General features: G+C 36.7%; 1 protein-coding gene across 2 annotated transcripts in view; it reads right to left on the minus strand.

Annotated features, from left to right (window-relative positions):
• Positions 1 to 622: 622 nt before the first annotated feature.
• The window catches only part of TNKS2 (tankyrase 2), a 34,697-nt gene continuing 9,902 nt past the window's right edge, over positions 623 to 25,417 (minus strand). The window contains exons 8-27 of one of the 2 annotated variants that reach the window (XM_066191217.1): positions 23,846 to 24,032; positions 22,797 to 22,918; positions 22,201 to 22,292; positions 22,035 to 22,113; positions 20,924 to 21,095; positions 20,207 to 20,286; positions 19,094 to 19,239; positions 18,529 to 18,694; positions 18,019 to 18,238; positions 17,513 to 17,622; positions 16,628 to 16,816; positions 15,579 to 15,831; positions 14,895 to 14,971; positions 14,195 to 14,315; positions 11,932 to 12,029; positions 11,252 to 11,326; positions 10,146 to 10,251; positions 9,306 to 9,492; positions 7,754 to 7,910; positions 623 to 7,452 (exon numbers count right to left, since the gene is read on the minus strand). In XM_066191217.1, coding sequence (XP_066047314.1) covers positions 7,390 to 7,452; positions 7,754 to 7,910; positions 9,306 to 9,492; positions 10,146 to 10,251; positions 11,252 to 11,326; positions 11,932 to 12,029; positions 14,195 to 14,315; positions 14,895 to 14,971; positions 15,579 to 15,831; positions 16,628 to 16,816; positions 17,513 to 17,622; positions 18,019 to 18,238; positions 18,529 to 18,694; positions 19,094 to 19,239; positions 20,207 to 20,286; positions 20,924 to 21,095; positions 22,035 to 22,113; positions 22,201 to 22,292; positions 22,797 to 22,918; positions 23,846 to 24,032 — 2,700 coding nt within the window. In that variant the 3' untranslated portion in view covers positions 623 to 7,389. Of the gene's footprint in view, positions 7,453 to 7,753; positions 7,911 to 9,305; positions 9,493 to 10,145; positions 10,252 to 11,251; positions 11,327 to 11,931; positions 12,030 to 14,194; positions 14,316 to 14,894; positions 14,978 to 15,578; positions 15,832 to 16,627; positions 16,817 to 17,512; positions 17,623 to 18,018; positions 18,239 to 18,528; positions 18,695 to 19,093; positions 19,240 to 20,206; positions 20,287 to 20,923; positions 21,096 to 22,034; positions 22,114 to 22,200; positions 22,293 to 22,796; positions 22,919 to 23,845; positions 24,033 to 25,417 lie in introns of both variants that reach the window. The other variant, XM_066191216.1, reaches the window with a different exon arrangement.

Genomic DNA, 25,417 nt, shown 5'->3' on the forward strand with positions numbered 1-25,417 from the left:
CATTTTACATCATGAAGCTGCAGCCCCACAAAACAGATTTATCATGCTTGTTCAGATCAAACAGAGGGTCTAGAGAGCTCGGAACTGAGAAGCTGAAGTGCTTAATGCTGGGGAAAAAAAAAATCCCTGCTCTCTGCAACAAGGGAGAAAGTGCAAAAGGCAGCCACACTTAAATAATTCTGATAGGTCTAAAGAGACAAAATGCTGCAGAAAAGAATAAACCTGAATAAAGTCAGTTTTAAAACTAAAGGACATAATGAATTTGCTTGGGAAATCCTGGTAGCATGTTACCATTAGAATGAGATATGGCAGGGGAGAATGCATTGTGTCTGACTACTGAGATCTTAACCATTCTGCTCAGTAACCTTAAAATACTGTATTGCCAAATTATGATATAAATATAGATCTGATAAATTTTCCTGAGACTAATAGAATTATGAGGCAAATGTGTGTTTACAGATATAATTCATTATGCTAAAACTAGTAGGTCAGTGAGTTCAAACCCACTATTTTTAACAGTATTTTAAGTACGTTAAATGTGCTGAATCACAAACTCCACAAAATATGTACCGTAAGTTCAGTCCAGTGAAGGAGACATACTAAGAACTATTTTGTAGCTTGGTTTTTTAAAGGAAAATATGTTATTTATTGATATTGCAATAAAGTATCTGTAATACATAACAATGCACCCTATTACACAATATTTAAGCTATTAATTGTACCGAGTCACACCATTGTTCTTTCTTCTTTACAAAAAACTAAACACAACTAAAACCTGGCAGATGAAATATTTAACACATAGTTTTTGTTCAACTGCTTTGCTGAAAAGCTAGTAGTTCTGAGAAAGAGGAGGGACGTCTCAGAAGACATAGAGGAGACATACCTAAACCCAAGAGTTTATGGACTATTTTGTACGAATCCTTGGCTTTTAAAAATTGCCACATATATCTCTTGCAAAGTACTGTCATGATTTCAGTGTTTCTGCTGGACTATGTCCCTACAGCAGACACGTGGTACTTACATGAACAAAACTATCCAAAACTTAAAAGCATGCCCCTGAACACATCTATGTGCAGTAAGTGTGAAATTTTCCTTTTAACTGAAATATTCCACTTAACTGCTCCAGGTCTGAAATTACTATTATTTCTTTCTGTATTTTATAAATATATGTTCTTTTTATTAGTGCTTCCAAATTTATAATTACTAAGAACAGTTTTAATAGTAGGTGATATTTCAGAAGTGCTTTGGAATATAGTCTAATACACAATTATATTAAAAAGCAGGTTTCCATATTTGTCCAATCCTATCCATAATGGGTTATTCCCATTAGTATTCCCCCCAGGACTTAGCTGCTCTGTGCTACTACTGAGAATTGCTTGAAATGAGCTAGCTCATCATTCTGCCTCTCCATCTCATTTTGAGTCTGATTGCCAAGAGGCTTTTATAGCTACTCACCATGCTTACATGGCATATATATGTAGGATGTTGGATAGAAGGTTCACTCGAAGTTTTTTATTTCAGAAATTCAGCAATCTGACACACTTAATGTTTCTCTAATTTTCCCTCCTTATCAAGACACTTGGTGCCTTCCACTCTAGAGTGGACTATTTCAGACCTTTCTGACCTGATTTTCTCTGTTAATGTAGTTGCTGCCACTCTGAGATGCTCAGTCAATTACACACACACCCACAACACTGCTCCTTTTGTTTAAACCTCATTTTTTTTTCCTCAAGGTCTGTTCTGCACCTTCAGAAATCCATCTCTCTAGTAAGATGTTAAATGGTTCTCCATTCAGAGATTTACTCCCAACAGGAAAATATTTTCTTAAAAACTATCATTTTGCAGTTCCTAGTGCATTTTCACATTCCTAATATTTTGAAATAAGCTTTAACATTAGTCCATTTAGTTTGAAGTCAGATCTATTTCACTGTCTGATTATTTGGTTTAGAATCTTTGCATTAAATAACACCTTTGACACAATGTGCTTCAGGGGACTCATGTTATTACTGGAACTGTGCTGTCTGTAAAATTGCACTTATTTTTTTTTTTGATTGTTTATAAATCTTTTAAGTTTTAGTAGTCAACTGCTAAGTAGGTTTTTCCCTAAATATTGAATTAGACTTTGATAAAAACAAGTGCTCTAATGAATACTTAATAATCAAAGTAAACCTCTTTAATTTCAAATCTAATTAGTTAATTTCACGTTTGCAATGCTTCAGTAAAATACTTTCAAATAGGGAACTACTATCAGACAGTGGTCATCATATACAGGTTTATTTAAAGATGACACTTTTGGACTGCTTAGTAGCTCACTCTGTCATTAATTAAAATAATACTTAATGTAACTGCTGTCACCTTCTACTTTGACTAAAAAGCTATTAGATACACTATCCCCCTCAGCTGGGTCATAAATATTATACAGACTAATTGATTTACTGTTACTCATTTTTGCAACAAGATCTGTTTTTTCCTTTCAAAGAATCACAGAATGAGTAAAATTTGAAAAGACCTCCAAGACTGAGTCAAACCTATTTGCTTAATTTATTTACCTGCTTAATTTACCTACCAGCTTCTTTATCAGGTTAGTGAGGAATTCTATTTCTGTGATCTATGATGCCCACAGCCCCACAAAACTGAATAAATTTCTTACTGTGAAACAAGCTTCCAAATACATTGCTGGCAAAGGTTACCTTTTTGAAGAGCAGCTGGACAGCACAAAGCCAGACACATCTGGCCCTGAAAAAAGCGACTACTTCCCAGTTAATTTCTCAGGCTACTTCTATCAGCTACACTATTCAATATTAATCCTTCCCCACATGTACCACCCTAGATCTGTAAACAGTATTAGCAGCTGACAGGAAGCCACTTTTCCAACTATAGAAGGCCTCAATCACACATTCTCAGGCACTGGTGCATCTTCTTTTGCTCCTTAAACAATTCACGTTTGTTTTAAATGTTAAGGTTTGTAAATACTTCCATCATGGTCTTTGAAATCTGCTAATGGTCCTAGCTTAAAAACTGCAAGAAGTATTCCCCTGGCTGTGACATTGCATGTGTACGGAGCCACCCCAATCACCTTTGGTGCCACCCAGGAAGACCTCAGCTGAAACACACTTAAAAATGAACCACTTTTATCAAGATTGCAGATGGAGAGATGGATCTCACCTCCATATCCTTCGAATTTTCTGGCTGCATTAAAATCCCCACCTCCCCATATACTTCCTACTACTATACAGAACCCAGGTGGATAATGTAATGTGCCATACTTTGCTCTTATGCTGTCTAGCGGGGGTTTTCAGCTTGTCTCTGATAATCAATGCCTCAAACCCAAAGTTTTGAAGATCTATTGTGCAAGGCATTTCCCTTTGGTATTTAAATTCTTTTTTTTTCTTGCACACACTTTTTCCCAGGTCTAATATTAATGTTTTGAATTGGCTGCAACTTTCCCCTCCTAAACCACTGTGTTCTTCTCAAGAGCCCTTTTGAAATCCCTGTAATGTCTACACGAGTGTTTGTTTGCTTTTTTATGTTAAACATAAATTGGGAAGCTGATGTACTATGATTCCTTTGGCCATTCCTAACAATTAGATTTATTATTCCTACCATGCCTTTTCAGTGTGTGTAAAATTTGCCTTTTTTTGCAGGTCATTGTTTCTTCTATTCTCTCCATCCTGTCTTCTCTCAGTTGCCAACCTTGCCCCTTTTGGGGCAGAACTTATTTTCAAACCAGTCATCTACATGCTTTTTCTTCTGTGTTCTGTTCTAGCTGCCTGTAGCTTTTTCTAATCTAGTGGGCCACAGGAAGGCGGAAGAAAGCCCTTGGTACTCTCAGAATAACCACTGCTTATGCTTGCTGCACAGGGGCAAGAAGAGGGACACACCTCCCCTTATGCCCTCCACTGTCGCACTTCCCTTGCTGGCACCACCTCCACTTCCTACTGCATCTAAAGCACAGCTCCAAGAACCACAGAGGGGCAGGCCTCAGTCTCACTGCCAGGTCACTGAAGGCAAGAAAGCAGCCTTGGTTGCTTCAGCTCAACACCAGTCAAGTCTCTATACCATTTTTTCTTTAACTGGGAGGCAGAAGGAAAGCCACCCATGGGGCTGTTTCCAGTGGAAGAGAAAATCCATTTTATTATATTAAGTTCAGGAGATGGGCTGAAGAAGTGGACATGGCTCCTAGGCTGCAGCACTCTCACCGACAATGATGTTCTGCAGGAAAAGACACCTTTAAAACTTCTTCTAATTTTTTTTTTTTTTTTCAGAAAGTGAGCAAGTGTGTGTGTACTCAAAGATACACGTACAGCTAATGAGCAAGTTCAGGGTAGAAAGGACAGTGGCAACTCCTCTATACAGTCATTTGCATTCAAAATGAGTGCCAGCATACCTCTGTAATGTGCACTGCATCGACAATCAACTTTTTCAATTATGTAAGATAGAAATGTGTGGCTGAATTGTTTTTTCATTTCTAAGAACTAAAATCTAACTTACGAGTAAATTTTAAAAGAAAAGATCCCAATATTTTCCATTTGCTTAGTTGTATCACTTCTTTTTATACTAATTATTTAAAAAAACAAAAACAAATCTAATGCAGAATAGAAAGTTAATTTTTTACAACCTAGACAGGTGGAACTTTCAGGAGCATTTTTATGAGAAATAGAGTTCCCGAGACCGTCTGAAGAATTTCATTACCATTAATCTTAGAAAACACTTGCTTTCCTACCCTCTAGTGCTCATGTCTATTTAGGTCTCCTATACAAACCTGGTTTTGGAAACCTAACATCATATAAATTGTCCTACTAAAATGAAATTACTTACTTATTGCAATACTACCAGTGATCTAAACAGTTCCTTCTGTTGTTGCTCATGTATGTATCACACCCATGCAGTTATCTGAAAGGTAAGACTCTTTAGGTTACTTTTCATTTTACAAAACCAATGTAAGCAAGTTTTCTTTCTCAGTTCTGGACCATATAATGGAGTTTTAAGTGCACAAATTGAAGCTTACTTCTGGGTTTATTACTAAAACATTTTCACTGCTAGCTAAAGCTGTTAGTTAGCCATGTATCAAACTACAAGTGTCCACAGTATTTGCAGGTTTTCATCCACATTAAAAGCTCTTCTACTTAATGTAATTAATTTTGCCTCCAGTGATGCAGTTTGTTACAGCATTGTGCATGCTTACATTTAAAACAATGGGTTAACATACTACATCTGTAATTACTCCCATGCTACCAGAAAAACAGTGAATTAAATTTATTTAGTGTTAAATGGATATGGAATGTCATACAGTACATGTAAAGACACTTCAAGATGAGTAAAGCAGAACTAATTGCACAAGGGATTAAAGGTTCACCTCAACAGTCAGTATTATCAAATCATTACAGCTTCCATCTTCAGAGTGCAAGGAATGTCATGCAAAAAAACAGCTCAAAAAATCCCCAAACAGACAAAACCAACATTGTGGTACCACTTAAAATGCTATCATACCACAATATTTTACAAGACATTAGGTGATCATTCATATAGAATGAAGAAGCATTTTAGCAATAACAAAAAAGTTTTAAACATAATTAACAGATTTTGCATGAACACAAATTCCAGCATTACTATACCTAAGGAACAGGCAACATGCTGGGAAAAAGTACCTAAAAATCAAAGCCTTTTTTATTCATAGCCAGTATTACTTTCTGCAAGAATTCTGCAATCTTATTCCTCACATAACTGGGTAAGGTTCAATACATTTTTACATAGAGCATAATCACATAACCACCACATCAGCAAGAGGATTTCATTATCTTGACCAGTTACTACATTTAAAACCATGGTAAGATAACATGCCCTGCAAACAAATTGTCTTCTGGGACAGTGTTTTGTACGTAGAAATATTAAACAACTAAAATATACTCCTACCCACTTTAACCCCAAGTAACTTATAATTTGTATTTACATATTTTTGAAATATGTAGGTAAAAACTGCAGATGGCAGAAAAGCAGAATACACACGAGAGCTATGACAGCGCTGACTGAGCGGGTGGGGGCAGCCAGGAGCCCCCAATGAGACCTGGACAGGGGCTGTACCTTCTGCACTCCTCCTCTGTCCAAGGGGCCTCACCAGGGCTACCAAAGGCAGCTGCTGCTGTGGCAGAGGTGCTCCTCCCCTCCCAGCTGGCTGAGCTGGGAGCAGAAGGTGCAGCCCCACCAGTCCCACTCAGCTGAAAGCAGACAAACACACTCCTACACACCTGCTTCAACCACAGCTTGAACGTTAACATGGAGGAGACACCGGAGATGACAGGATGGCTGTTAACATTTCCACCTTGCAATGCTCGTATTCTGAGGGCACCAACAGGTAGATTAATCTACCAAACTAAGCATACAAAAAAGGCCAAGTTGTTTGCCCTCATGTTAGGAATAAACTATTTAACTTCCTGGCTTAAATGTAAGCAAGAGAAACTCAAGAAAGAACTTCTTGAGGTTAATTTTCCATCTACATTCAAAGAAAATAATTTACTAAAACTGTAACTTGCAAGGTCTACTAGCCTTGAAGTCAGGATACAGGTTAACTATACCTATAGTTAAATAAGAAACTTCAAAAGGCATTTTACAGAAATAAAATATGCAACTCTAGGAAGTAGGTGGAAAACCACTTTAGTATCTGTCTGGAACATTTTATTTTCATAGCCCATCATTCTCAGGAATGTATATTTCATAAATAAAAATACAGAACAAAAATTTGTGTATTCAATCTAAAGTTGGGTATTTCTAAACCTCCTCAGATAAAATTTGCTTTCTCCCTCACAATAAGTGATAAAACCTGAAAAAATTGACTATTCAAATCTAACTTGCATGAGAAAACAGAGATGAACAAACCAACATCTGGAAGGAACATTTTGTACAAGATTGCAGTTCTAAAACACTTATATTACAAAGCAATGTAAATAAATACCAGGCTAGTACAAAAGCTCTTATTTACAGTTTTACAAATGAAAACGTTTTCAGTGTAAATGCAGTGTTTTAAAGAACACAATATTAGTAAAATGAGTTCCTGTATAGACCATTACAATTTCTGCTAGATTTGAATGCATTATTGTATAAAACCATTGTTTCAAGTTAATTTTTGTTTATAATTTAGTACAGCCAAACCCCAGTTTATGCCTGGAATGGTATCTGTTAAAGTGCTGAAAAAGAGGACATTTCTGAAATTTTAGAAAAACATACTGTACATTATTAAAGCTTTATCAAGTCAGAACTGGTATATTTCGTTCACATTTGCTACCACACCACCTGGGAATGGGAAGTTTTTCAACAAAAACTGGTAATTATAGGGATGGCAGCCATTGATATCTTCGCATCCAAAGTCTGATGGTTTCCCATAAGTAACTTTTCTCAAGCATCAGTGGTGGCTTCAGGTTTCATTATCTGGTAAGTTATCAAGTATTCTGGATAAGCCTGGAAAAATGACACACACATTGTTTATTATTATTATTTCATTCTCTGGATAAATGCAGAATGTTTGTTAGGGAGATGTAAAAATTATTAATGCCAAAGGAAAAAAGGGCAAAACAAAGGTAAAAATCCCTGGATCATTCAGGAAACATGCATCCTTTCACCTGCAACTGCAGCTGTAGTTTGTTCTAAAACAAAAGCAAGTCCTAGCACCACAAACACAGGGAAAAAAAATCCTCAATGCATTACATGCCTTTGAAAAAGACAAAACAGAGCCTGTAAAACCAACCCAAAAGCTATTTACCTGCTCTCCTCTGTAGATGACATATTCTGCCAATGCCAATCCATTTACACTGGGCCGCCCAGTCACTGAGTGATGTCCCGGGGGAGAATGAGCCATTTTCATGGCACTGAACTGCAGGAAGGACTTGCCCAGTGTTACACGACAGAACAGCAACTGCCTGTGTTCAAAGGGAAAAAGGACCATCAATACACAATGCTTATGACTTTGAACCTTGAAGCCACTTTAGGCAGCTTTCATAGCTCATAAACTTCTAGGGTTCTGTTTTGCTGAACAAAAGTTACACTCACTTTGGAAAGCTCTAGCCCAAGAAAAGGGTTGGTAGTAACATGGAAAAACGTTTATCTTAGTTACTGGAAACAGCATGTTTAACAATGTACTCAAGAGATTACCAGCACCTTTTCTTTTTGTGTTACCTATTTATTTTCATTTTGGGGGTTTTTTAGGAAAATGTTTTTTATCCCCTCCCCCCCTTACTCATCCTGACAACATAATTCACAAATGTTCTAATGCTAGATTTGTATCCAACAGCCAAATCAACATCAAGGTCAAGTGCAAACTCTAGGTCAATGCAAACTTCCTCAGACAAGCATTTGTCAGTTTGTTATGCTGTTTCCACTATTAAAAGACTCAACAAGGGCTCTTATTTCTGTACACATGTACCTACTGCAATGACAATGCAATCCTGGCATTTTTATAGACCAAGGTTATGAACCATTTCACTCTGCCAAAACTTTTGCTTTTGCTTTTCTCACTCTTTGCAGAAGACAAACTAAAAACCCCTTCTTACTCAAAACTTTAGAAAACCATGAAAAGACTCTGACATCCTCTGTAACTCTAGAAGATGATCCTTGTTATTAGAGAGTGCCAGAAAAGAATAAGCAACATGAAAAGGGGGAGAGACTCAAGGATACTGGAAGTATGACATTATCCTTGTGTACTAATGTAAAACAGGATGCACACAAACACTAGATATTCTTCTGGGTGAAATGACTGCCATCACCAAAACTGACTCCATGACATAAGAGTTTATTCTGAACTGACGGCGTTGGTAAGATATAACAGGTGTTTCTGTTGAAAAGTGGTTTCAAGAACTCAGGTAGTGGCAGAATCCACAAATCCACATCTCTGTTTCAGTGTGTGAAAAAGCAGTGATGTGAGGGCTGACTGTTACAAAGTACATCCTCCTCAAAGAAATACTGCATCCGAGTATCTCTGAATTTCTCCTTTCTCTGTATCAGGAAATGAACTATAATAAACTCATATTGCTGCATCTTTCACAGGATCTAGCAGATCCTCTTCACTCTCTGGCTCCCTAAGTCTGATTTTTATATTAAGTTAAGAGCAAAGATACAGTTAAATGCATTGAAGATGGTTGAAGGTTTTTAGGACTTAAAATGTCAAAGTTTTCTGAAAGTTTCTATCAGGCCCAGCACACAGAGAGTACTGAAAAGGTCTGGCTGTCAAGCAAATCCTTCTTCAGAGAGAGACGGCTGCATTGATAGTCTACGACACAACATACAAAAGCAAAATCAGATTCTTTCAAGGGACTTACCTGTGGCAAACATAGCAAGATCTATCTTTGTGAATTGGACATCCAGTTCCACCTCCAATTCCATACACATATTGATTGCTTTTGGAAGAATTTTCAGCAAAATAAATCCCAGCTCCAAACATGCCGCCTATATAGGCATGTCTCTCATCAAAGCCTTTGTGAATGATTGCATTCACAAATGGGGAGCCTGAGAGAAAAAAAAAATACTGAAAATACAGTTCACAGATTTTTGTACATGTCACAGTTCAATCATTCATTCCCACTGTGTTGGAAACTATGTAGTCTTCCTTATGAATATGCACTGTGAACTTTGCCTACCAGGACAAACTCTGTATTTGTGCACAAGGAAGACTTCAATTTGCTTTACCTTGCTAATGATAAGCTATCTTTTCTGGAATGCTGAACAAAACTAACTTATCAACTTATAAAACCAAGAAAACAAACAAACTAAAAACCAAAAAAACCCCACCCCAAAACAATCCTTAGACAGAATCCTTAAACAGAATAAATTTTGACCTTTCATCATTTTGGTCATATAGCTGATAAAACAGACTTGAGGAGGCACACTATTTAATCTTCATTCATATTTGCTTAAATATTTTCACTTCGATATTTGAAGTTTCCTTGGGGGAGAGACAAGGAGATGCAAATTTCAGAAGAATGACACAATACATTGTATCATCCCTTGTGAAATACACAAACACTTGTTCATAAAAACTCATGTAAAACCTAGAACCTACTTCCACTGAGGAAAATTACTTTGTTTGAGACAGTAGAAACCCTCCAAAAAAAGAGTGCTGCTGATGAATTAAGTTCGTAAAGCGCATTTCAAACTCTCACCATGGAACAGCATCCTTTCATTGGCATGGTTATGATTTTCTTCAGAGACCTCTTTCCTCCTGTGAGTGTATCTTTCCCATAGTTTTTTGTTGCACACTTTCTGAATCTGAAACAGCCAAAATGACACTGAAAAACTCTGTTCACTTTACCGGACACGTGTATAACCTACACTACAGTTACACTGCCATTGGAAGAGGAATACTTTCCTTGGGACTCAACGAAACACAAACTGACTTATCCTGCACAAATTGATTGTTGTAGTATGACAATTAACAATAACTATATACTTAAGAATCAATTTATTTTACAGAGCTCCTTGTTAATAATCCTTAAATTAAAATACTCTCTAATTCAAATTTAGCAGACTCAGTCAAAATTCTTCTTGATGCTGAACCATTAGTAAAAAGATCAATCAGCAAATTAAGAAATGCCCTCCATGAACACTTCTGAAGCACTTCCAAAAGAAAGTAAATTACATACTCCCTGCAGAGGTATGCTGGGCATTGCAAAGTTTTGTGCACATAGATATAGCATAGCAATTTCACTGTAACTTCAGTTCAGAATAAATCTTAGTAGTACTTACTTGCAAATCAAAATATTTATCATATTAATGAAAATTACCATTACTTCAGAGGGAAAACTACATAAATACAAACCAAAATTCCATTAGATTATTTAAACTTGTCTACTGCCTGGTTTTCTACACTTGTTTGATGTTAAATCAAGCCAAGTAGGAGTACAAAAGTTTTGCTTTTCCTTCTTGTGTTTTTTTTTCCTGCCATTCTCCCTCAAAAGACACCCTCTACTGGTTCTACTATAAAATCTTCTGCCTTTTTCTTCAAAAATTCTCCAGTTTTCAGTGAGATCTTTCTATGTTAATTTCTCATAAAATTTCTTCCTGACTATTAACCTGTAAGCAGCTTTCTCATATAAACTTAAGTCTTTGAATTTCCCTGGAAGATGATCTTTATCCTGTGCATGTCTCAGAATGATGCATCTTATCCCATTATGGAACTCAAATAAGTGTAGAACATTTTATGGATATGTTAGTTTTCGACAAAACTCCAAAGGTGTAAAACCAGTGGCCATAAAAAAACAACAGGCACCTTTAAGATGTTGTATCTGTTGAAGACTCCACCAGCATGTCCTCCATCTCTGTGCTCTCGGACAGTACTCTGCATCTGAAAATTGAGAATTCAAAGAGGATTACATTCTTTCAGAACACATTCAACACGTTTCCTTTACACAAGTCAAATAATGAAAAGAACTAATTATGTATTAACACAATTAAAAATAGTAAGAGAAGTTTTTAGGTGACTGGCTGTTAAGTAATACCAGATTTAGTGAATGCACATGAATAGGTTTAATGATTTTTGAAAAAAACCCACATATTTTGACTGCCCCTAATCTCTTTAAAATTGTGTTTGTTCAGAATTTTGCCTTGTGTGATTACGGCACTTTGAAAAGAAGTGATGTAAAACTGTGTATGACAAACAGGCAATCCCTTGGTAGCACAGAATTTATGTTATGTTGAAGAGATGTGATATATAGTAGAGATTTTAAGAACATAAGCAATAATAATGTAAGAAAGAAAAAAATTACAGACATCATGAGCACAGATTATAAGTGATGCAATCAAAGTTGGGAATCTGATGTATCCTTATGCAGGTTTTTCTTAAATTTAGTGATGTTTACGGCACTGTTGAACAGTCTAGCAATAGTTCTTTATCTACTTCTTTAGTAGCAATAGCAAAAATACTGAGAGACTACAAAGAATGGCATTTACCTCTTCTTCTACTGACTGAAATTCCTTGTCTTCGGTGGAAAGGTCTATGAGAATAGTTCCACTAGCAGAGGTATTTAGAGTCAGGTATGGGTTAAGTCCTGTGAATGGAATAAAACACAGCAAAATGTATGCGAATGTAATAAAACACAGTTTCAGGAACCACAATAATTTTCTCTGCTCTGTGGACACTGAATGATCCTTCTCTTAGCAAGGATCATCATTTCAGACGCACTAACACATTTGTCCATGCTTAGCTCAGTATACTAATACACACAGCAGGGAAAATACTTGTAAGCATTTGCTTACTTCAGAATTCATTTCAACTCTAGGCAGCGACACAGCAAGCAACCAGTCCCTGCACAGAGTCCACAACTACTGGTGACAACTGCAGTATAAATACAGAGCAACTTGAAGCACTAATTTAGGAGGAGTATTTTTCCCACAGTCATGCAGAAAGAACTGGCAAAAGAACTAAGTCTGTCAAACCAAAAGGCTTGAGCCTGGTATTGAAAGCTTGAAAGATATTGAATGTTTAAAGGAAACTTCTCTATCTTTCCAAATAAGCAAAAAAATTTTGGAATTTTACACAGAATCCAACGTCAATTTGCATTGGAAAGACTGCAATCAAAATGGCAAGTAATGGGAGTGTAACTACTGGATGTAAAAATATAAAAACAGTGTGTATCCAGTGTCTTTTGGATGGACAATGTCTTTTGAAAGGCCGTGGCCTTTCCAACTAACAGGTGACCAGAATTAAACACTGGGTCTGCCATGAGCTCTTTAAAAGGAATAATCGGGGAAAAGTGGAAATTACAGATATATGCACAGTCTAGAGCCTCATGTTAGCAGTGTGCAACTGGAATAAGGCTCAGGAGAAACAAACAGGAAGAACCAAAATAAAGCTCATCCACTACCAACCTCAAAACAATGGTCATACCATTACAACAACTCGAGAAAATTGACAATAATCCTCCCCACCCCAAAAACACACCCTAGAAGAAGATCAAGAGTTGTTGAAATATTGTTTAAGTACTTATGCCTGTGGTTACAAATAAAAATGTCTGGCCTTTTACATCAAGGCAGGGGGAGTTTAGAAAGACCAGTGGTGGAAGTGGTGAACGATTTAGATATTTGATGTTCTCTCTATATAAAGACACACTGAAATATGTACAAATACACATATGTTCAAAAATACATCAGGCCTGCTTAAAAGGCAAAGTATACTGTTATTGGCTATGTGAACTTCAAACTCAAGTAAGACATGAGGTCGAAATCACACCTTAAAACTAACTTTTATCCCAATTACTCACTGAGTCTGTCCAGAAAGACCTGACAATTATGAGAAAATTATGCAGACTCACTTAAATACTTCATTATCAAGAAAATAATTATCTTTGGGTTGGTTCATACTGTTTTAAGGAGCAAAATGTAATTTAGAGCTTGGGATAGCAACTCATTACTATGGAGTGCAAATTTTAGAATGAGAAGACACAAATGGTGAATCAGGAAAGGAAAAAAATCCAACCAACTCTAATTTATTTAATTTCTGTGAAACACAGCAAAAAACAGGAAGTGATACTTCAGTGAATCAAAGAAGAAAAAAAAAAGATTTGGAGGGTTTAATCTGCCTTCTATGCAGCCATAGTTAAATGAAGCACACTGAATTATGATGAATTCAGGACTGCTGGGACTGTGCTGGTATCAACAGTCCTGCACAAATAAAGAGGCTTTAGCAGTAATTTCAATGTAAGCTAAAGCTGTTGAACAAAGCAATTATATTATTTTTGGTTCACTGAAAGCACATCAACTCTATTTTTAAAGAGAAGTGTAAGTAAGAATTTCAGTTGGCTTTCTGTGTGAGCAGACACCATTCTGTGGCAGGACCCAACAAACAATACATAACAGGCCTGAACTCATCAACAGAATGTCCTCTGCACTTCAGAGTGCTTTGATGAAGAGAAATACTCCCTATCTCAAGGAGCTTATGAGCATTTTGCAGTAGATCAACACTTTACCTAAGTAAACACAAAAGAGTGACCACAGACAAAGAATATAAATCAGAGAACGGAAAGGCAAGATTCACAGCACAAAGAAAAGTACTCAAGTTTCAAGTCAGAAGGCATTCTTACCATTTGAACTGCCATTTTCTAGGTCAGGTTTTATTACCAATTCTTTTTAAGCAGATACAATTTGGAATAACATAATTTATAAAAATTGATTATGTAAAGGCAGTATTATGTGATAATTTAAAATAAGCATATACCTTGTTGTCCAGAAATAAGTCTTTCAACTCCTTTGATGATTTTATGCCTATGGCCATAAGCATTAATGCCAATTTCCTTCAATTCTTTGTGTCCCATTTCAACCAATACGTCCAGTGTTATCTATAATGAAAGCAAGACCATGTTTTTTGTACTAGAACAACTGCCAATGACAGTGAAAATATACTTCACAACAGCTGTGAGAAAAAGCAAGTGTGAAAAGAGCAGGAACACTGGAGGCGTCAGTGTATTATTTTCCTATTTTACTTTAACTCAACCGCTTTCTTCTAACTTTTTGTCTTAAATAAACATGCTACAACCTACAAATTGCAACTTGCATTGCTTACAAGGACCATGTTTCTGATTGAGAAATAACTCTTCTAGATGTAGTGAAACAAATGCTGAAATTACTAATTAACACAAACTACTTATTTCCCGTACCATTTATACCACTGAAAGGAAACAGTGCTACAACTGTCAAACTGATAGGAACATTATTGGTCCCACCTATTAATATATACACATATATTTTAATATACATTTATTATATATATCAATTAAAAATCCATTTACAGTCCTTTCCTTCTCTCCACTCATTTTGACAGTCACTCATTTAAAATTTCATTACATTATACTAACCAGTCGTTATTTATTCCATTGCTTTCTAGCCCAGAGTATCTAGAAACAAATATAACCACTTACCTGTTCTCTCTCAAATATGTCAATTAGATGTTCAAGGCCAAGGTTCCGCACAAACTGATTAATGCTAAAATCTACACCTGAAACTGGGTAAGAAGAAAAACTCACAATGTACATTCATACCTGTATTGTAAAAAAAGGCATACACATCTCCCCATCTGTGGCAACAATGAGAGAGACAGAAATTCCTGGTCTTCTGCTGATGTGGATTAAACATCTGTATCACTAACCAGCAGCAACTTAATCTGCTCTTCTACCTCCCTAAGGGCAGCCTTTGTGCTCCCACAGAACAAGCCAACCAGCCACCAGGAATGCAAGTTACTACAGAAAATACATTGGCAAGTAAAATGTCATAGAAATAGCCTCTTTAAGATACCTGATCTAAAAACAGCCTCTTAAAGATAAAGTTTGTAGTAAAATATTCCTTGGTATGCAGCTAAATTTCATTTGACTTCTCTTTTAAAACACAATTCACCATATTAGATCTGTTCAGCAAAAAACATTTTAAAGACTCTTGTAAGGGGAAAACAGTGAAATCTTTGTAGTGTAAGACTTTCAGACTTTTGTTCCTCATTGGAATCTATTGCGTATGCCATAAAAGTTCTATGAATGCATGGTAAACATCACACTTTTGTGTTCTTTTTACCATTTGTTAAGAAATGTTATTCGCTCCTGAGAAAGCCTCACCTTCTTTTTTCTCCAGAACAGTAGCTCCCTCTGCACAGTTTGTACCAACAACAGAGGGAAGTTCAGAAAAACTACCAGACAAGTTGTCAAGACTACTTGCAGCAGACAAACTGGATGGACTGGATGGAACAGAAGAGAGGGAATCAGCTGCAGAACCTGTAGTCTGAGACACACTTATAACCTGAGGTTTGTAGCAAGTGGGTAAGGCAGAAGGAGGCATTGCTGCTGTCAGTAATGCACTGACATCGTCTGCCTAAAGAACAGAAAACAACTCATTAAAACAGAGGAACACAGGAACACTTTTTTTTTAACACAATATTTGTTCCTAGAATGCATTATCATTATATCAGATTTCTTAAGTACACTGCAAAATACTTTAAGAATTGGGAAAACATGCATTTTACAGTGCAGCTTACAAATGAACTTTTCTGCTAGTAGCATACATGAAACTGTAAAAAGTTTATAAAAAACTGTTTATACATATAAGCTGTAAAAAGGTAAAAAGTAAAGACTTCAGTATTTCTAAAACAATTTAGGGGCAGTTAAAGAGAATTAATTTGCTACAAAAATGAACAGAAGCTTCTACTGGCAACCAGAATTTATGGAACAAAATGGTTACTCTGAGTGTACTTCTGGATTACATTATAATACTTAGAAAAAACACCCCTATAAATTTAACAGACAGTTTCTTAAATTTATGCTGCTTGCACGTTTGCTTATATTTTATTGTCACAATTTTTGTACTAGACAAACTATAAGCACTGAATTCAAAGCATCAAATTACAACCATTAATTCATTTTGCTAGAGTTTTGAGGGTTTTTTTTCCCCCACTCCATACTGAAATAAGATGCCTGAAGCAAGAAATTATTTAAAGAAGGTTTATAAAGCTCTACTGACTTCCCTTGCCAGGCACATCCAAACCCCACAGAATCCACAGTATTTTAAACTTTGCAGAAGTGGTTGTATTACTGTTTTTTAAAGGATAGTTTTAAATGAGCTGTCACACATAGATAAGTACAGATTTCCCAAGAGGAGCCCCACCACTTACAGTGACCAGGTCCAATGGTGTTTGTCCTTCTTGGTTTTTCAGGGTAGGATCAGCCCCATGTGCCAGTAACAAGGCACAAAGCTGAGTCCTTCCCTTCTGGGCTGCTTCATGAAGGGGTGTGAACGCCCATTTGTCTGTAGCATTCACACATGCATTATACTTTATAAGTAAAGCTGCTACATCAACATGCTGCAAAAGTAAAAACACCTGTTTAATTCCAAGGTACCACAGTACACTAAAATAATTCAGAACTATTACTGCTATTTCTCCGAAATCAGAGTAATTCTGAATTCTCTTAGAATGCATTTAATTACAATTTTAAAAAGTATTAAAGCAAGGTGCTTTCTTCTTCACCTATGACACGCCAGCAAAAAGTTAAGTAAGATTTGTTCTCTTGTGAAAAAAGGACAGAGTAAAACAATATACCAAATCCAGAAGAATCTGAAGGAAAAAAAAGCCTGATTCTGAACTTCCAGCTTGGAAAGTTCTCCAACTGTTTTGGTTAAAGACTTGATTCAAGGAGAAAGATTCAGGAAGTTCATAAAAGCAATTGCTGTCTCAACAGCAGTCATATAATTGAAAGTGACATCTTCCTGAAAAAAACTGACTGGCACAGGTAATGAAAGGCATTTTACAGAACACCTTTCAGCCTGCTGGCTTTTTAGGTGTTCATGGTCAGAAAACTCCATTTGTGATTTTACAAATTCGTAAGGGCCTTACCTCTAACGTAAGCTGTGATCTAATTATTCATTCTGTATCTTACAAATAAGATTACATTATAACTCAACAGCAAAAGCATTCTGCAGACGCTCAAAATCTACCATTGAAATGAAACGTACCAATTTTTAAAAATAAATAAAGTCTCAAAAAGTTTGAGATATTTACCCCATAAGATGCTGCGTTATGCAGAGGAATCAAGCCTCCTTTATCCTGTGCATTCACATCTGCTCCATGCTGCAACAGATATTCTGCAACCTCCAAATTATTGTAACCAGCTGGGATTGCAGAAGGACAGAATAAACAGAATTAAAACACCATCCCCAACATGCTGAGGAGAAGTAGTAATTCACTTAAATTACTTGAAAGTAAATTAAATTGTTAGTCCCAGTGAGGACAGTGTAATACCTATTACAAAGGACAGCATTACCTTAAGAGCATTTGCTTTTAAACCTGCCAATAAACCATAAAAGATCCTCTCTGGCTAGAGAGAACAGGAAAATAATTAATCACTTTGAAAATCAAAATAAGATTAATATGCGTAAGATACTAATTTTTTTAAAGAAAAAGTACTGAATCTTCCTGCTTGAGGCTAAAGTCTAAACTTGTGTAGACATAGAAATTTCAGCCACAGTAATTAGTAACTGATCAAACTAGTTAATTAGAATCCTGACCTGCTAAATGTAGTGGTGTTGAATGCCGTCCTTGTGTGTCCCGACAGTTGACGTTGTCAGGTGAACAGAGCTTTTTTACTCGGGCCAAACAACCTTTTTTTGCAGCATCTAGGAGAGCTGCATCTCCTCTAAGGAGGTCTTGAATATCAGTATCACCATCTTTAACAAGGTCTAGAGGAGTATTTCCATCCCTGTTTTTCTTTGTAGGGTCAGCTCCATGCTGTGCACACCAAAAACAGGTGGTAAGTATGTCAGTAGAATAAACATGCTGCATATGTTAGGCATCTAATGCCTTGTTGAGCAAATATTCTGACACATACTGGAATCCTGCAGAGAGTCTTCCATTTACTGTGTGAGAAAGGACAACACATACCAACAGTATCCCTTTTACTGTAAACATTTCAATACAATAATCTAGAAACCACAAATCAATTTCTCAAAGAAGTCCATTTATGTTTCAAAGTAAACAAGAAAGAAAAGAAAATTACCTCCCTCCAGCATATGTAATACCTGTAACAGGAGTTTGCAAATCTCGTATTTTCCTTTTGCTGCAGCTTCATGCAAGGGAGTGAATTTCCACAAGTCAGCTACATTGACAACTGCACCATGTTTAACCAACAGTTCTGCAACTTCATAGTGGCCATATGAGCAGGCATTATGTAAAGGGACAAGTCCTCTGGAAACAATTAAAACAAAAGAAAAACTCTTTAAAAATAGGGTATTTTTTCAACAAGCAATATAAACTTAAAACACAGTGTACCTTTGACCACATCAAATCATAACAAAACCTCGGCCAACAGTCTAATATAGTAGGAATACCTACTGTAGTAAAAATTGAATCAGCGTGGCACTAAAGAGAATTAAAAGCACAGGGCCACAGAAATTCCTGATGCTCTAATCTTAAGTACTGCAAAATGCTTTTGGATATTCTTAACATCTTTATTCTAACAGAAATTTCCAAGAAAATAAAAAAAATGACTGAAGAAAAACAGGATGCTTATCAGCTAACAATATTCAAAAGCTGATAGATATGACCAATTACAACTGCCAAGAAAAGATATATTCCAGCATTTACCCCTTATCTTTTGCATGTACATCAGCTCCATGCTGAAGAAGATACTCCACAACAGACACTCTGTTATATCCAGCTGCAAAATGAAGTGGTGTAGACTGACGTCCTTCAATATCTCTGCAGTTTACACTCTGGACTGTACACAGCTTCTGTGAATTTCCCCAAACAAAAAATATGTCACTACATATAGTGTTGACACCTCTAATTTAGTCATAGAATATTGTTATACATATGTAATTTTCCATAACCGTTTTCAATTTTAAAAAAATTATTTTTCAATCTTTACTTTTTGCAGATTGTGTCCTAAGAAAAAAATCCACCTGCTCCCAAATCCACACCTCTGACTTATTAATGCTTTTTCTATAAGGTAAACATCTGGAGCTGATAAATATTGTACTCTGAAATCTGTAAAAATTGTGCAATACAAAGGTTTTAGGACAGATCACAATCCTAAAACAGTCAGTGAAGCACTGTTTGATTGCTTGCTTTGAGAAATCATACACTGACATATAATTCTGTGCTACTTTGGTTGGGGTGGAGTTAACTTCTTCACAGAGGCTGGAATGGGGCTGTGTTTAGGATCTGTGCTGAGCACAGGGCTGATAACACAGGGATGCTGTTGTCACTGCTGAGCAGGGCTCACACAGAGCCAAGGCCTTTCCGTGCTGCCACACTGGCGAGGAGGCTGGGGGGAGACACAGCCAGGACAGGTCACCCCAAGGGACCAAAGGGATGTTCCAGAACAGAGGGCACCATGCTCAGCACAGAAAGTGGGGGAACAAGGAGGAAGGAAGGAACATTTGTAGTGATTGAATTTGTCTTCCCAAGTTACTTATCTAAGCTGGGGCCCTGCTCTCCTGGGGATGGCTGAACACCTGCCTCCCCACGGGAAGTAATGAATTAATTCCTTGTTCTGCTTTACTTCGTGTGTGGCTTTTGCTTTCTCTATTAAACTGCCTTTATCTCAACCCACGAGTTTTCCAGCTTTTACCCTTCTGATTCCCTTCTGATCCTGCTGGGGGGAAATTGTTCAAGCAGCTGTGTGGGGCTTGGTTGCTGGCTGAGGTTAAACCATGACAAATTCCCTCTTATCTTTAAGGAGAGGTTTAAGCTTACTTTCACAGTATCTACATCTCCAGCCTTTGCAGCCTCCAGCAACTGTCGATCTGCATCAGAATTACCTAATGGGATACCTTCTGCAAAATAAATGAGATTGCATGAGAAGTCAGTGTAGGCAGTTGAAGAAATTTGTTAAGACAGGAAATAACTTGATTTTTTTAAAAAGGGAAATCCTTGAAATAAAGTGAACCAATTACTGACAAGTTTTGTCTCTGCTTACCATCTACAACTATAGCTGCTAGAGCCAATAGTGTTTGGGAAGCTGACTTCAGCAATGTGCTTCCCTTTAGTTTTGGGATATTGTGGAAACAACAAAGCATTCTTATTTCAGTTTCAGAATTAGACCAGATCAAGTTTACCTATGCATTATAATGTCCAAACCTTAGCCTTGAAAATCCATGTACACTGTTGCCTCCACTCACAAATGCAAAGCAAGAATTTCCTGTTTTAGAAACTCATTTTCTACTGATTCTCCCCCCACCCTACATCAGGATTTTAATAAAATTATTCCAGGTGGCTATACCCCAAAATCTTCATCTCTGATGATCTAGACAATAAATTATATGGTTAAGTCAGGAGTAAAACATAACCTAGTACTGCCTTTTGCAGAACATTTTTTTTGTTGTTGTTGACTACTCTTCATTATTATTGGATAGCACTAGGAATGGCAAGTAAAACAAAGCACCACGGCAGATCTTGAATCACTCAGCACACCTTGCAGCAGCTGTTGCACACTTTCAGTCCCCATTTGTAAGGCTGTAAAGCCCTGCAGAGACACGATGGAAGGATCACATCCAGAACTCAGCAGCAACCTGCACGTCTGAAGATGACCACAATGTGCTGCTCTATGAAGAGAGGTCTGGCCAAGATTATCTAATGCATTAACCTAAAAATAACACAGACAAGAAGTACCACCATCAAATTAGTATTAAAGATGTTTTCATTGCTGACTGGGAACATTTCACAAGTAGCATCCTTACTTCAATAAAAAGAACATATTTAGAATATTTCCAAAGATGATGACATTTCAAACAAAAGCAGCTCATAAAGTAGCCCCCTTTTAGAGGCACGGGAATAATCCATTGCATTTTTTTACCAAAACTAAGAATACTTCACTTTTTTGCTCCTCACAGCAAAGATCTTCAGTGCTAATGCGTAGAACAGCTTTTACCTAGCATTGGCTTATTGTGGTTTCTCAGACTGAGGACTTCCTATGTGTTGGCTCAGTCCAAGTGCTTTCAACAATTTAAAACACTTAACCAAAATTGTACTTTTATTCCCTACTCTTCCTCTGGTTTGGAAACTTCACAGCTGTCAGGCTATAATCAAATTTCCATGACAGAGATTCAACTCCCAATCTTGGAGGGTTCAAGCACCACAAAGAGCCTCTCCCTTCCTCATTTTCTTTCTGTGGAAGTTTGAACTAATCATTATGAGTTAACATTTTGCCTTCATTTTACTTTTTACTGCACACAACATCACGTAAAGTCTCTGTCCCACAGTTCAATTTAGCTTCTTGCTGTTCATATACACCCCCCCCCTTTTCCTTATATACTTCATTCTTCCTGCTAGACAATGAAGCACTGAATAAGACACCTGAAAAGTTTTCCCTTCCCAGAAAGAACTACATCTGCATTTCTTAAAATTAGACCAAACCAACGATGATTCTATAATGTATAGGGCTGTACAGATGGATTGATGGCCTGTAGCTGAAGTCTATAAATCTAGAACCTTCCAAAACAAATTATTTTACAAAAGCAGTCCGTTCTCACAGTATGAAAACCTGTATAGTACATGAATGTCAACATAAGTATGATACTCATACCTTAGCTTCATGTTTCACAACTACTTCAACAACATCATTATGAGCCTTTTCTGATGCCACATGCAGAGGAGTCAAGAAGCTTAAAAAAAAAAAAGGAATAATTCAAAATGTATTTTGCAAAATCTTCTAAGCAAACAGTTAAGAGTATTGATTTGCAACCACTCACTCTTTTGTTTTTTCATTGATATTGGCTCCTTTCCTCAGCAGCAATTCACACACTTGTTTCCTCTTAGGATATGGAGATGCAGCAGCACAGTGCTGTAAACATTAAAAGTTTACAATTAACAACCAGCTAGCAATATCCAGGTTTTACTACTTGCTCATCAGCTGGCAGTTAAGAGCTGGTGGCATACAAAGACAACAGGAAAAAAAAAACTCCTAAACACCTAGAAGCTTATTAATTTGAAAGATTCCACATGGGCTTTTGGATTTACTTTGGTATCTTCAAGAACTCCCCTTTCTAATCACTGCTGGAAACCATCAAAACAAAGCTAGCAAACATAGCTTGCTGTTGCTTAAAATAAGACTATTCTACAAAACCCAGTCATTTAGACAATCTAAATCGGCCTAAATCATTTATGTTGGTCTTAACATTAAGAACAAAATATTAATCAGTGTTATTTGCTTAACTAGACACTGGATATTCCAGGTTGGCCTGAATTTCAACACTTGACACTTCAATATTTATTGCTAAACTGTTACCTAGTATGCTTAGGTTAGCCACAATATATACAAAACCATTAATAAATCCTGAGATATTACCAATGCTGTCTCATGTGTCTGAGGATGCTTGAAGTTCACTGTTTCCAAAGAAAGATGTTTCTTTATACGAGCTACATCTGATTCTCTTGCAGCCTGTAGCAATGAGTGACCTTTGAATTCATCTTTAAAAACAAAAAAATACATAGCGGAGAGTCACACTCCTTGGCTCAAGAAGGATCAAGAGAATTGTTTCTCTCAGTAAAAAAAAAAAAAAAATTCACTTTATTCAGCACACCATGGAATATACATTTCCAAGTCTGACTCAAGCTATTAAATCACTTGACAGAACTTGTTAAGTCAAAACCCTATACAAATTTTGCTTTGTTTCTAAACCAAAGCCAGACACATCCAAACTGGCTGCACAAGATCTATTTCACTCACCACTCTGTAGGTTCTATTGTTCACATAGGTACTAACTCAAGCATATAAAAAGGTTCACTTCTGACCTATTTTTGGAAAACCATTCCTAGATGCTAACATGAAGCTAAGTGTAGTATTTACTGAAAATTTTTGTAAATATCCCAGAAAGTTCTGGTTTGACCACTCAAGGACAGAATCTGAGGTCATTCTTCTCAACTCTTTACGTTTGCTGGACAAAAATCAATCCCTTCATCGATTTCTTTGAACTTTCAGTGATTGTGGCACACTCAAACATGTTCAGCATTCTAAACAGTTGTTTTTTCTTTTCTTCAAACAAGAAACTGGAATAAAATTTAATATTTCAATGATCTTGATGCAATGACAGGAACAAGTACAGGAAATGAAAGTGTACTGGCAAGGTCATGAGGGAAGGCATGTAATAGGGCAAAAGCTACAAAACCCATCACAACCACCTGACTATAAAACTGACATTAAATTATTCTAAATGCCTACATTCAAAACATCCAGCAGTTTCAAATTATAAACAGTGAAACATACTGCACAAAATTGCACAATTACTTTTAAAGCGTAAGCATTTTCCAAATCTGGTTTCTGGCAGGTCACTGTCTAGGGAATCTAATTACACATTTCAAACTGTAACTGTAGTACTGATCCCACTTTATACTCACATGCTAATCGTTCTTTTAATTGGGGTGTTGGAGCCAAATCAATGGTGCTTTTGTTGTGACAGTTCAACAGTGTTGGGTCAGCACCATAACTTAACAAAAGAGAACATACTTCCACCCTGTTCTTAGAAGCTGCTTCATGCAGAGGGGTGAATTGCCACAGATCCATTGCATTCACACATGCTCCATGCTTGAAAGGGAAAGGGGTAAAAAAAGATGCAATCAAAACCAAGACGTTAGAAAAAGACTATGTTATTAGTTTTAATACAGTAGACTGTTAAAATAAAATCAATGCTTATACGCAAACTGCTTCTACAACACTCATTTTCCATCTAACTCAGCATTTCAGCACATTGTGGTTTTTAATCACCTGGTGTCCCACAGGTACATTCAAAGAAACCAAAGGCTAGCAAGTCTTTTCAGACCTCTTTCAGAAAAAAAAGGAGCTCTGCTACAGGTCAAATCAGAGAAATAGAAATATTCGCATTCTCCAAACCACCCGTGAACAAGCTCTGGTTCTTTGCAGCTCTAGGAAGTGTCTAGAGTGACCAGCTGCACTAAGATGAATACATGTTCTGTGAATAACACCCAAGGTATGAGTGCCACGGTATCCAAACCAAGATGGGCACTCAAAGCTAATTTTAATTCAAAACATTTAAGTACAAGATTCTACAAGTAATGCTCCTGGATGAGTAATGTATGTGTAATTCATCTCCAGTAACATTTTGACTGCACTTCGAGTTCAGTCTTTAAGCGAGGACACACACTTTCCTATTGCTTCTCTTAACGCTGTACGGCTTTGCAGAAAGGAATTCAGAATTCTCTGGAGCAGAAATCCAATAAGGAACACAACTCTAAATTGAGAAAACACACAGTGGTGTACAGGCAAAAGTTCATTTGTGGGGCTGTGTCTAGCACCACCTTTGTAAAAATTCACTTTACAACTGGTCCTTGAAGTAAAAAAAACATGACTCTTTATATTTACGACAATGTAAGCTTATTTCAGTAAGTTTTTTAATTTAATTTTTTGCTTAACAAATAGAAAGATACACCGAGTTAATAGGGGGCTGAAACACAGAACAGAACAAGAGCTATTCCCTGAGCAGCCAAATGTCTAGAGTTAGGTAACAGAACAGTCAGCTGTTATAATGATCTTGATTTGCTGTGGCAGCTGAGAACAGGCACAGCTCAAAACTCCTTGGGTGGAGTACACATTATACTGCAGCCCACTTTTTCAACCCACTAGTTTAATGTGCATCATACCTATCTTCAAAACCAACATAATCCAGATAAACCACTTCAGTTCCAAGACTTCCCTTTTGTTATGAAAACTATCAGGTTTCTCTTTCTTTGGGGTGAAGGCTACAACTCAGCACCAGAACTGATGTTGCAAAGTCAATTTTCTCAGAAGACTGACTGCTCTTTAATTTTAAAACCTTTACTATCTTTATCAGTATTCTTTTTGAACATCTCTTATTGCTTTGTCTTCTAAAATACTCTTCCACTGTTGAACTCAAAATATCACTCAGCTTGAAGGGTTTTTTCTATGCCTTTTTTTTTTTCCCCCCGTTTTTT

Source organism: Chamaea fasciata, unplaced genomic scaffold (genome assembly GCF_029207755.1).
Source record: "Chamaea fasciata isolate MVZ Bird 193981 ecotype frontalis unplaced genomic scaffold, bChaFas1.0.hap1 SCAF_9, whole genome shotgun sequence".
In the NCBI taxonomy this organism is placed as follows: domain Eukaryota; kingdom Metazoa; phylum Chordata; class Aves; order Passeriformes; family Sylviidae; genus Chamaea; species Chamaea fasciata.